Below are 13836 nucleotides of genomic sequence, written 5' to 3'. Positions count from 1 at the left end.
ATACTTAACAAACCAAGTGCTGATCTAAAACCAGTTGAAATCAACCTAGCTGAAATGCCCCATCTTAAAGGTCTTGTGTTAGCTGATTCGTATCCACGACCAAAAGAGGTCGAGATTGACATTATTCTTGGTATTGCAGATACATTAAACATTTTGATGGACACTCGTATCTTAGGTCCGAAAGAAACGCCGATTGCACAAAAAAAGTCATATAGGTTGGATACTGTCAGGGACTTATCCAGTGAGAAACCAGAGGGGAGCTAAGGCTTCAATTAACAGGGTGTCGATTTCTGTTAATGACGAAACTGAAATAGCAGTTAAACATTGGGAGCTTGAATCGATTGGAATTCTACCTGAAACAAAAGAACAGTTTACGGAACTTGAGACAGAAGCTTTAAAACAGCATCGTGAAAAGACAAAAAACATTGGTGATAGATATGAAACAGGGTTAATTCGGCATCCAGAATGGAAAGACAGTGTGCTCAGATCTAACAAAGCCATGGCAATGAATCGTTTGAGAAGCTTGGAAAATAACCTAAAGCGTGAACCAGAGCTGGGCATTGAATATGAAAAGCAAATCCAAGAACTGCTGAAAAATGATTGTGCTGAAACAGTGTGTGATAAGCTTGATGCAGAGTATGGTGTTTGGTACTTGCTGCATCATCCAGTGATTCGAAAGGAAAAAACTACATCTAAAGTGCGTATTGTGTTCGATGCATCAGCAAAGGGACCGGAAGGCGTGTCGTTGAATAGTACACTCCTACCTGGACCACGTCTTCAACCTGATATATTAGCTGTTCTACTGCGATTTCGAAAGCATCCAATTGCATTGATAGCTGATGTTGAGAAAATGTTTCTTCAGGTGAAATTGAATGTGACTGATCGAGATTACCAAAGATTTCTTTGGAGAAATTTGAATACTGATAGAGAGCCAGACGTGTACAGAATGACAGGAGTAACATTCGGACTAAAACCATCACCATTTTCATGCATACAAATATTGTTGGACCATGTGGAGTCAAAACGAGAGAGTTTTCCGTTGGCTGCAAGTGAAATTTGTGATAACATATATGTAGATGATGTGCTTACTGGGGCAAATAGTGTAATAGAAGCTGCTCAGTTGGCATTAGACATGAAAATAGTGCTTGCATCAGGAGGATTTCCACTGAGAAAATTTGTATCGAATAAACCAGAAGCTTTATCACTCTTAGAAAAGGAGGATTTGGCAGAACATCACATGATTCTTGTAGCAGGGGAGGAATTGTCAACAAAAACATTAGGTGTGAAATATGTTCCAGGTGAAGATGTAATGATGTTTTCATTTTATGAACAAAGGCAAGCAAATGAGTTTGAAACAAGACGAACTGTGTTACAACAACTGAATCGTATTTATGATCCCATGGGTGTGCTTTCTCCTTTTACAGTTAAAGCAAAACAAATATTTCAGCAGACTTGGGTGTCAAATTTTGGTTGGGATGAACAGTTACCACAGGAACTTACAGACTTGTGGAGAAAGTGGAAAGACCAAGTATGCATACTTGATGTCCTAAAAGTATCGTGGTGTGTGACACCAATACAGTTTAAAAACCTAACATTTTCATTGCATGCATTTGGAGATGCTTGCGATGCGTCATATGGTGCTGTTGTATATTTGAGAGTGGACGATTCTGAGAACAATAACATTCATACATCTTTTTTATGTTAAAAAACTAGAGTTCGCCTTTAAGAGAAAAGAGAAGTGTACCAGAGTTGGAATTAATGGCTTCATTGATAACTGCTAGATTGGTAACGTATGTTAGACGAGAGCTGAAAATGAATATTCAGTCTATTCATTGTTGGACAGACTCCAAGGTGGCACTGCAATGAATAAGTCAGCCAGCATATTTTTGGAAAACATTTGTAGCAAACCGGGTTTCAGAAATACAGTAGCTAACTGATTCAAGTGTATGGAATTATGTTCCAGGAAAATTGAATCCAGCTGATTTGTGTTCTCGTGGTTGTAAAGCCAAAAAATTGATAGAATCAGTTCTGTGGTGGAATGGACCTGATTTCTTGATGTTGGATCAAAGTTATTGGCCAAAAGAGAAAGAAATTGATGAACAAACTGTTTCTGAAATTGAAAAGGAGAGAAAAAAGAAAACAAGAATGTTTTCTGCCTTTCAGGTAGCAAACACTACTGAAGAGAATGTTCTTGCTGAGTATTTAGCAAAATATGAAACTTTAAATAAGTTCATAGGTGTTTTTACAACAGTGAGAAGCTGGTTGAGAAAACACAGACAACTGAAGAATGAGGGGAGTGATGATCAGATGCAACCTGTTACATGTAGTGATAGAAATGAGGAAGTACTGTTCTGGATTCGTTTGGCACAAGAAAGCGTGTATCGAGAGGAAATTCAGTTACTTCAACAAAACAAAGTGATAAGTGTGGGGGGGGGGGGGGGGGGGGGGGGGGGGGGGGGGGGGGGGGAGACTACAGCAGTCACTATTGCCAGACGAAGTGAAGAATCCTATTATCTTGCCAACTCATAATATGTTTGTAGCAACTTTAAGACAAAGTTACTGGTTAGTTCATGGACGTCAGAAAGTTCGTCGAATTTTGAATAAGTGTCTTAAATGTAAGGAACCAAGACCTTTTGTTCAGAAAATGTCTTCTTTACCATATGAAAGAGTAAATGAATCCACACCATTTACTTATGTGGGTGTAGATTTTGCTGGACCTTTGTGACAAGAAAGTGTATATTGCATTATTTACATGTATGTGCACAAGAGCTGTTCATTTGGAGCTGACAGAAGATATGTCTGCTATTGAATTCTTGAAGGCTTTCGAGAGAATGATGAACAGACGAGGAAAATGTGTAGTGATTTATTCTGACAATGCTAAAACTTTCAAGAAAGCAGCAAGTTGTAATTAATCAATTGTACAATGATAGAAAGAGTTGAGACATTATTCAAGACAGACTGAAAAGAGAAGGTATTGAGTGGCATTTCATTACCGAAAAAGCACCATGGCATGGTGGTTTTTATGAACGTCTTGTAAGAAGTGTTAAAACTCCATTGAAAAGAATTCTTGGAAAATCAAGACTGACTTATTCCGAGATGGAAACAGTGTTGACAGATGTAGAGGCACAAGTGAACTCTCGCCCATTGACTGATATTTCTGCAGACAAGAATGATCCGTTACCTTTAACACCGGGTCATTTGGTAGAAATTTACAACATTTACCAGATATTAGCAAAACTTTGACTAAAACTGTGTTAGGGAAACGCTGGCAATATTGTCAACGTATTGCTAAGATGTTCTGGAATAGGTGGTAAATGGAATATCTTACTGAACTAAATCGTCGACAGAAATGGTTCGCAGAGAGTGACAATGCCAAAGTAGGTGCTATGGTATTGGTAGCTGAAGACAATGTGATGAAAAACCAGTGGGTAATTGGAAAATTGAAAACATTCATCCTGGACGTGATGGATTAGTTCAATCAGTGACAGTAAAAAAAAAGAAAAAAAGGTTGTATCAGAAGATCTGTGCAAAGACTGAGATTGTTGGAAGCAGCTTATCAAAAAGTGCTTTAAACCATTAACAGTATTGTGGCAATCAGTATTCTGAAGTTAATGTGAAAATTAGATTGTCAGAGGGGAGTGTTCCTTAATGCTTCAAGTTTGAGGGACGAATTTAAAACAGCGAAAACATTAATTTGATTTCCGGTTTAGACATGATTTCCGGTTGTGAAAAAAAAACATTATTCGAACTGTGGAGAAATGTGTTCTGTCATAGTGCGTGGTGTTATATCTTGTGGTGAAAATTTTTGTGTAAAGAAAATAAATCGTAAATTGAAACGTTTGCATTATTTTACACACACACACACACACACACACACACACACACACACACACACACACACACACACACACACAAGTAAACTGTAACTATTAAAAGCACATCTCAACAGATATACAGAACCTAATGGAAATGCATGACCATTAAAAAAAACCTATATAAGACCCTTGCTTTTACTAAACCATACATAACACTAATCATATTAAATTTTATTTTGTTTAACAACACCACTAAAGTACATTTATTTATTAATCGTCCGCTAGCTATTTGATGTCAAAACATATGTCAAAACATTTGGTAACTGGTTTACATTAGCATGTAACTTCAGAGAAAATTCTGTTGCATCTAAAATACAATTTCCTGTTTAGAACATCCGGTTCTGTATATCCAGTGTTTCTGTTCGTTATATTAAATGACGTTTGAACTTATACAGACATTAGAACGAACAGAGACACACTGGGTATACAGACACGGCTGTTCTAAACAGGAAATTGTATTTAAGATATAACTATAGTAGCTAAAAATGGATTTGTTAGTTGTAAATATCTTACAATGGCAGCAAACAAATCATTTTAGTTCTACAAACATAAGCGTACATGCCAGGGGGACGTTGCTGTCCCCTAGTGCTGGAGAAAAACCTGAAATTCGGATAAGAAGTATAGAGATATTATAGCAAAATGTGCTAACCTGAGACCTGTTTACCGTGTATTTTTATCATTCTACCTTCAAAATTAGTTGTAATCCATAAAAAAAATGCGTAGTGATTCGTTTGCAACCTTATATAGCTGTTTGGTAATATAATATGAATGAATGAATGCTGTTTGGTAATATAATATTAATTAATTAATTAATTAATGTTTAACGAATGCATTTTAACGACACACCAGCACGAAAAATACTTCGGCTATTAGTGTCGAACTACGATAAATATATGCAAACAGTAAGTGATGACCAACATCAATATAAAAATGCAAGAGGTAAATTAAAACACAGTGTAAAAAAAAACCCTGTAAAAAATACAAATATCACAAGTAAGTAAAATCAAAATTTATAATAAAATTCTGTATCACGAAGAAATTGCAACAACAGTTTAGGATGGAATCGAAATGATTCCACTACATTAAATTTTCTTCTTCCATATACATGTATATATATTCTCTCAGACGAATAAATGTTGTTATCCAGGTTCGGGCATTTTCGTTTATTCGGGGGAAAACCAGCCTGCCCCTACAAATATTGGAGCCCGTACGCCTATGCCTACAAAGACGATAGAAAAACATTCTGTGATAATAAAAATTAATAATTCCAAATATATGGACATATCTTTTATTGTGGTATTCTCAAAAATCATCGCCGTTATGGTCGCCACATTTAATAAACTAGCAACAGTATCAGAGAATATGATTAGATACGCGATACATATTACTGATCTTTTGGCATTATTAGTCCAGAGCTCGGTTTAATAACAAATTAATATGATCGATTAGTTAATAGCACCCGTAGTGCTTAAAGGTACTATGTCAATGTTGAGACTACAATGTTTCGTTGTTTTCACATTTATTTGTAATAAATAATTACAAATCTCGCACATACTTTTTCTATTATTATCTCAAGAATAATAATATTTTAAAGAAGTCTTGCATTGGACAACAAGATGGATTTCCCAGAATAATTTGTGGCTAAATATAGCATGGCTACCATCTTTGTTTCTTTTGTCAGTTGACCGCAAAAGATTCTGGGTAAACTTAGTGTGTTGAATATGTACACATACGACAGAGACGTCAACAGTTAATGCGTGTGACACACTTTCAAGATTCTCCCTAAAATGTTTTTGTTTTGCTAGTAAATAGAAATATTTGGTTATAATTTTTATAGGCATATAGTTGAAGGTATACATTTTATGTTTCAAAGCAAAAATTAATAAATATATTTGGCGAGAACTGCCATTATTGCAATTTTGACAAAGCACCTTTAACGTACAATAACTGTATATCGTAAAAAAGCAGTACACAAAGTCACATTTGAAATACCATGTACATGTTTTCAACTCCGTTATATTACATATACACAATATTTGACTATTTATTCCAATGTATTTGTTTGAAGCATACAGTTACATGTTAAATACTGCAGTGGCTTCAAATTACACAAAAAAGTCATTTTCCTGTGTTGCTATTCAACTATATAGTGTTTATAAATGCCCTCGAAGTTGCTAATGAAATAAGAAAATTCTATATCACACCATGAAACCTATTGTTCTTGTTCTAGGTCGTGTATTTCTGTTATTTGATATACGACACCTAACGGTAAATCAATGGCTCGGGATAATATACATTCTTCTGATTCCTTTCAGAAGCGGACTAGCTGTCGTCTGCTTCATAATCAAATGAAACTGTATATCATGAAAATCGAAGACTGCCAATCAAAATTAACTTTATATGCATGTAGTGTAGTTTATGTACGTTACGCGTTATCGCTTATATGCATACATTTGCATATTCGGTGAAAAACAATCTGCTTATTGCTGAAAAGACAATTGCAAACGTTGGAACAGATAGATTCTAAACGCGTGGTTTGAATCAATACTATTTTTAATATAGAAGTGAGCGTAGCGAATATTACTTTATTTTCTAACCTTCCAGTACAGTAAGATACCGACCAACAACAAAAACTAATTAATTAATTTGGAAAATAAGCTTTAAAAATGGGTCTAAAATGCTCACAAGACATCAATATAGATACAAAAACTAATGATTGATTTAATTATTAATTCAAAATAAATTACAGATAACTAAATTAATAGTTGCGTTTGTTTTGTTGTTCAATATATTTTATTACTCGTTTAAACAAAGAGTTAGTGGTGAAGATAACAGTGTCAGACTGCTACTTACGGTTATGTGCAACAGGTCGCATACATCGGTAACTAGTACCGGCCTTGTGACATGCTAGACCAGATGGACAAGTAACTCTCTGAAAAAAAGGAAAGAAAACGCAACTGCAAATTAACTTGGAACTGTTCGAGTCTGTGGCGTAGTGGTTAATCTGAACAAGAAAGCCATGCCATCAACCCATCCTGCAAACGGAGTAGGAAGACGAGTCACTGACCCATCCTGCAAGAGGAGTATGGTGAGCCATTGACCCACCTCCAAGTGGAGAAAGAAGATGAGCTATTGACCCATCCTGCAAGCGAAGTAGGAAGATGAGTCATCGCCCCATCCTGCAAGAAGTTTAGGAAGACGAATCATCGACCCATCCTGCAAACGGAGTAGGAAGGTGAACCATATAACAATCCTATAAGCGGAGTAGGAAGATAAGCTATTGACCCATTCTGCAAGTTGAGTAGGAATATGAGTCATCGACACATCCTGGAAGTGGAGTAGGAAGATGAGTCATCGACACATCCTGCAAGTGGAGTAGGAATATGAGTCATCGACACATCCTGCAAGTGGAGTAGGAATATGAGTCATCAACACATCCTGCAAGTGGAGTAGGAAGATGAGTCATCGACACATCCTGCAAGTGGAGTAGGAATATGAGTCATCGACACATCCTGCAAGCGGAGTAGGAAGATGAGTCATCGACACATCTTGCAAGCGGAGTAGGAAGATGAGTCATCGACACATCCTGCAAGCGGAGTAGGAAGATGAGTCATCGACACATCCTGCAAGAGGAGTACGAAGGAGGTATAAACCTGAAGACTGGCAGTTTTTCCGTAGACAAAGCACCAGATAGTGATTCATGGTAGCAGTCACCATCTTGCTAAGATATCCCTTTGGTGCTATACAGAGATATGATTTTGATTGCCATAACTGGGTGGTTTTTTTTAGATATATTGTTGGTCAGTGCTGGGTTCGCAGGTATTAGGTATCCAATTTGCGTTTGAACGGTTCTCTATCTATAATATTATATTTCAGCTTTCAACATCAAGATTACTCCTGTAAAGCAATGACGCATGGTTCTCACAACATCGACTTAAATATCTCTAATCATTAACAAGTAACTATTGCTTCTTGTCCAGGACAGAGAGGAGAACATGTAAGCATGTAAGCAGATAGATGTAGATATTATTCTATTGTAGTCAGATATAGTAATTTAACAAAGTGGTCTTTTTATTAAAGAATTAACAACCTCTAACATATGTTTTTCTTATTGGTTAGGTTTGTATATGTTCGCTATGTCTGAAACAAGCTGTATATTTTGTTTATGTTATATATTTTTTTATTTAACGTACCGTACAAACTGATACTGGAAGACGTGGTTGCACATTCGATTGACCTCCGTTGTTTATTGGGCTGACGAGGGACCATGGACTTTGCTCTTGGGTCATCGCCGACGGCCATACTCCCGTACTAAACTGTGAACGGGCCCAACCACCCTGGTTGCCTCTCTGCGACGTCTGTCCAAATATCGACCATGATGGACCAGTCGCCTGGGTTTGCTGTGGAAAGAAAGCTTGATTTATTCTAGATTGCATGAAGACGAAGAGAACGAAGAAGAAGAAGAAGAAGAAGAAGAAGAAGATGATGATGATGATATGATGATTGTTGTCATGGCGATGTTTGGTGCCACCCACTCTGAGAATTAAATGGGGATGTCTGAAAGGAAAACGCACCTGAGACCTCCATGGATTCTGTTGTGAGAATTGTCCGAACGTCTGTCCGGATCCTCCTTGTTGCCCTCGTCGCATCAAGCCACCTCCAAACTGATTGGAGAACTGGTTAGAGAACCGATTTGGGAACTGATTGGAGCGCTGACTGGAGAACTGGTTAGAGACCCGATTTGGGAACTGATTGGAGAACTGATTGGAGCGTTGATTAGATAACTGATTAGAAGTCTGACTGGGAAACTGATTCTGATTGCTCATGAAGCTTGGCCTGCTCCTAAAGTTTTGAGCACTGAATCTATTAGTTTGTCTATTCATCGCATTTTGTCTCCACGGTGTATTTTGACTTTGTCTGGCCATGAAATTTTGTCCACTACCGAAGCCCTGCCCACTACTGAAGCCTTGTCCACTGCTGGAGCCTTGTCCACGATTAAAGCCTTGTCCACTACTGAAGCCCTGCCCACTACTGAAGCTTTGTCCACTGCTGAAGCCTTGTCTACCCATGGAACTTGGTCTTCCTTGTCCGAGAGAGCTCATCCATCCTGAGCAAAAAATATATATGAACATTAGTATTAATAATTCAGACATTTTAAATGAACATACGATTTTTTTTTTTCTGGCTAATAATAATATAATATAATAATAATAATAATAATAATAATAATAAGACCACACTTTTCCGAATTTTTATTTATTACAGCCCAATCCACTGTTTCAATATTCATTCAGTCAGTCAATATTTTATATGTTTTTTGTTATATACAGTAGGTTAATGGGCAGTCTGATTAAAATTAGCTTTACTGGATCTAACAGCATTGCGTGGACTCCCATGTCCAGGTAACATTTCATCTATAAATAACAATTTATGGGAATGGGAATGGGAACTCTATTTACGTGCCCATATCCAATAAAGGTTCAGGCACGCCTACCACAGATCCAGCCTCTGACATAGCCAGTGGGTGGTTCCGGGGCAGGAAGGGAATAACAATTTAAATATCGACCAATTACACTTCGCCTTTTATAGCGTTATTCGGGAGCATACAACTTCTAAAAATATCGGGCGAGACTATTTATGCAACAGGCGAACTTGTTGGTCTGTTTCAATATTAAAAAACAGGGGAAGGAGTGCAGTAATAAACTCTGGACTATATACTTGTATAAACAGATTTTATGGCTATACCATCACGGGTTTTTTTTTTGTCTTGAAAAGAATTTTATATAAAATTTTATAGTAAAATTAGTTTCCGGCATACTTCGTAATTCACCCGAATCATTTCGTATACCCTCGGCATAATCCCGAATGTTTTCCAATTCTTTTTAAATCACTGGCATGATTTTGCAAGTAAGGTTTTGATAGGGCGAATGAAAGGTCAATTGGACATGAGCTCCAACGGGGTGCTATTAGATCCACAGGTAATAGTAATTAACCAGTGGAGCTAATTTTAATTAGATTGGTTAATGGGGAAAGGAACGTATAATGTTTATGCATTATATTTGTAAAGCAATGATACAAGGTCCCCAGCTTGAATTTATAGATACCTCACCATTAAAATGAAACTCTTTATTTACGAGAAAACTGACTATAGTATGCGTTAATACACTACAACTATATATTTATTTATAAAACGTAAAAGAAGCCATAACATATATGTACAAACATTATTCTGATAAACGTTATAATAAATAACGTCATGACCTTATGCAGCTATGACTGTAAGTGTCTACAGTGGGGAGCTAATCTTGGATCAAAATATATGGTTCCACCTCCATTTATAGGAGGATTGCCACTTTTAAGTGGAGAGCTAATCTTGATAAAAAATATATGGTTTCATCTTTATTTGTATGAGGACTGCCACTGACACAAGAACGTCTTTCTACAGCTTTTGTAAACAAAGGGAAGTCTGTATGCATACATGAGTGTGCAAGGAATAACATTTGATGCACGGACCTATATTTCACAGACTTATTTCTCAAATTATTTTGATCGCGAAGTAAATTTAATTGATCACGACATAAGTTACATATGTGCACTTTGTTTTACTGGACTAGCCAAAGACATGGCATTTCCTATGCACTCCCATGGACACTGATTGATGAGTCAGTCCTATTATCTCCTGATCAATGCCTTATGAGACCCGACATACGTGGCTGATTATTTGTCTGGTAGTTTTATGACTCTTCTAAAACCGTAACGTAAACAAATATCACGAAGCACGATATTGACACCCGGTGTCTGGGAAATGACGGCCAAACGTCATAAGGGTGTAGCCTTAAAGATACCATAGCCTTAGAGAGATCTATCATCATTAAATATCAGGTAAGTGTTTCCCTGTTTTCGTCAGACACTCACGATTAAGTATCTGCGTTAAATCTATACGTTGCGCAATAACTGGTTCTTTGTAGTCATATACGAGGGTTGTCTTTATGAACATTGGTGCCTGCGGACACACCATATGGTTGCAATGATGTTAAAGTTTGTTTTATTTCGACCATATTAATGAGAGGACATTGATAATCGGCTATTGGATGTCAAACATTTGGTAATTCTGACACGTAGTGCTCGAAGAAACTCTACTTTTATTTCCAGTAGCAGGAAAAGATCTTTTATGTGCAGTTTGCCATAAACAGAACATTTCATTTCATTTCAAATTAGTTCCGTGCTTATATCCAATTAAGGTACAAGCACGCTATTCTGGTCACACACCTCAGCTATCTGAACTGTCTGTCCAGGACAGTGGATTAGTTGTTAATTGCTAGTGGTTAGTGAGAGAGAAGAGGGTGTAGTGGCTTTATACCTACCCATTGAGTCGTTGAAACTCGCTCTGTGTAGGAGCCGGTACCGGGCTGCAAACCATGTACCTACCAGCCTTATGTTCGATGGCTTAACCACGACGCCACCGAATCCGGTTAAACAGAACAGCACATAATTATCACGATCTTTGATATACCAGCCACGTGGCTGGAACCGTAAATAGTTGTTATAAGGCTTCTGTAGTTCGTGGTGGTATTAGCTCTGTTTTGTTTGACATAAGAACGAGATATTTATTTTTGAAAAGGTTCAACACTGTCTTGTACTTGCATATAGGTGTTATGTTGTCAGTGTTACTGTGGACACCATGTTGTGTATTACTCTTATATTTTCAAAAAAGTCATCATCTATTCATAAAATACTTCCAGTTGAGGAAGTGACATACATAACACCTCTTCAGTAGGTAAACAAATACGATTAAATAGCTTCTTTATTCAGAGCTATAATATGGAGACTGAACTTCTTTTTTCAGACTTAAAGCTATTCGTTCTGAAAAGCACATTTCTGTTACCTATAGTAAATCGTTAACATTGATGACGCGCACATTATCTACTCAAGATTACACAACGCACGTTTCAACCCAGTCCTTAATACTTGCTTTTAAACCCATCACCAAAATCGATTTTCTGCGGACCTATTGTCTAGTGTAACGAGTTTGGTTTGTCAAGCAGCCATTTTGTCTAATTATCTGATATCGTCAGCAGAGACACGAGGTCGCCCTTGTCCCTATTCAGTTTCAAAAGCTAGGTTTTTAAAAATTGTTTTAAGATACCAAACCGGAATGATTATATTCGACAGAATTTTCAACTCGTGTTAACTTGCTTCTGCAAAGAAACATGTAGCCCACGGCCATTTAGAGGAGGTGGTGGAGACAGGGGCGGGGGCAGACGTTTGTTTTGTTTAACGACATCACTAGAGCAAATTGATTTATTAATCACCGGCAATTGAATGTCAAGGGGCGGGGGCATTGTGGCTCCATCCCAATTATTTTAGTCGGAGGTCTATAGCCTTTGATTATTTATTGTATTAATCAACGAAATTAGTAATGTACTACACCATGTAGTAAGATGCCACAAATGTAAATTAAAATATGATTCTTTCGTCGCCATTTTGCCAGAGTGATTGCTTGATTAGAATGAGACCATGTTAAAGTGAAATAATAAAAGAAAACTATAAAACAAACGTAACCGGGGGTAACAACCAAAGTGAGATATTGAGTTTGGGTCCACGGACGAACTGGGTGATAATTTCTGTAAGTTAGAAGAAATTTTCTTGAAAATATGTTGCCCATGAAATGTATTATTCCGTTTGGTATCTTACTTAAAATAATATAGGATAGAGTTTCTATCTGGAATAAAAGTATATTATTTTTGTTAAAATGGTGTCTAATGTATACAACTCTGGTAAGATTAATAATATACTATTTAAAGTATTAACATATTTCTATGACTTTGGTAAAAGTAATAACCAGAAAAATTATTTTAGTGATATCGTTTATTTTGTCATTTTCATTGGACATTTGTCATAGAAGTGTAATTTATTATTATTAATGTATGCATTTAGTATACAATACATATAAGATCAAACATATTATGCACATCAATATATATATAATATACAATAATATTTTTGTATTTAAATATGTTTATAGTATGCCCGTTGCACACTAACCAATTTGTGGAGAAAAAAACCCTGCAATAGTAAAAATCGATCGACAAAAGTATAACCAGTGTATGGGTAGGAGGCAGAACAAGGAATGAATCAATCAATCAATAAACCAAATCAAATGAATCAGTATTTAGTGACACCTTTCATACAGGAAAATCAACTATTGAGTGTTATAATGCCCTGTTCTTATGCACAAATGTACTCATCTAAGTATGAATTATAAATACTCCCATGAGCAAAAGTGTATTTACTTTGTGTTCACAGGTGGTAATAGTGAGATATGTAATTTGATATGGGTAGATAACAATTTTGTCAAAATATCAGTTGGTTAATAGCATCCGACATGAGTGGTCTACCTATTGCAAAGAAGAGGGGAGAGTTTTCAATATTACTTTAGCCCAGGTCTTGTTCTTGAATTAGCTCAGAAACAAATTGGATGAGGGAACGATCTCGTGACTGGTGGCAATATATTGCGAAGGAAACTTTTGATAATGATCAGTGGGTTAAAAACTTTCGAATGACAAAAGAAACGTTCTATATTCTCTGTGAAGAGCTTCGCCTAATTTTGTCCGAACCTCTTGTCTTGCTGGCAATGTCAAAATATGTCTATATATGTACCTGTTGATGCAATAGATTGCTATTGTGTCACATAGAACAGTTGTAAAATCTGTTTTAATTTCTTTTGCTCACATGAGCAAATAAGAAATCTCTTCACATGACAAGATTTGCGTAGAAAATAAATTTACTCATACTCATCTGCCCCGGATTGGGCCCCTGGCCTCCCAGAGACCGAACTCTGGGGCGGACATTCTCGAAACCTTCGTGGTATATGAGCATGCCAAAGTGTAACGCAACGCAACTCATACTCAAATATACTTTTGCATAACCTCTGATGCTAGTGCAAATATAATTCAGGAGT

At 36.7% G+C, this 13836-nt stretch overlaps 1 protein-coding gene across 6 annotated transcripts in view; it reads right to left on the bottom strand.

Moving 5' to 3' along the window:
- Nucleotides 1–13836, bottom strand: part of LOC121371523 — a 33011-nt gene that overhangs the window by 5862 nt on the left and 13313 nt on the right. For 5 of the 6 annotated variants that reach the window (XM_041497472.1, XM_041497473.1, XM_041497475.1 and 2 more), the window contains 3 exons: nucleotides 8450–8982; nucleotides 8069–8275; nucleotides 6729–6807 (listed from right to left, as the gene is read on the bottom strand). In XM_041497472.1, coding sequence (XP_041353406.1) covers nucleotides 6729–6807; nucleotides 8069–8275; nucleotides 8450–8982 — 819 coding nt within the window. Of the gene's footprint in view, nucleotides 1–4833; nucleotides 5095–6728; nucleotides 6808–8068; nucleotides 8276–8449; nucleotides 8983–13836 lie in introns of those variants that run through there. The other variant, XM_041497477.1, reaches the window with a different exon arrangement.

The sequence above is a fragment of the Gigantopelta aegis genome, chromosome 4 (assembly GCF_016097555.1).
Source record: "Gigantopelta aegis isolate Gae_Host chromosome 4, Gae_host_genome, whole genome shotgun sequence".
NCBI classification, from domain to species: Eukaryota; Metazoa; Mollusca; class Gastropoda; order Neomphalida; family Peltospiridae; genus Gigantopelta; species Gigantopelta aegis.
This window is presented reverse-complemented; position numbering and strand designations above follow the sequence as displayed.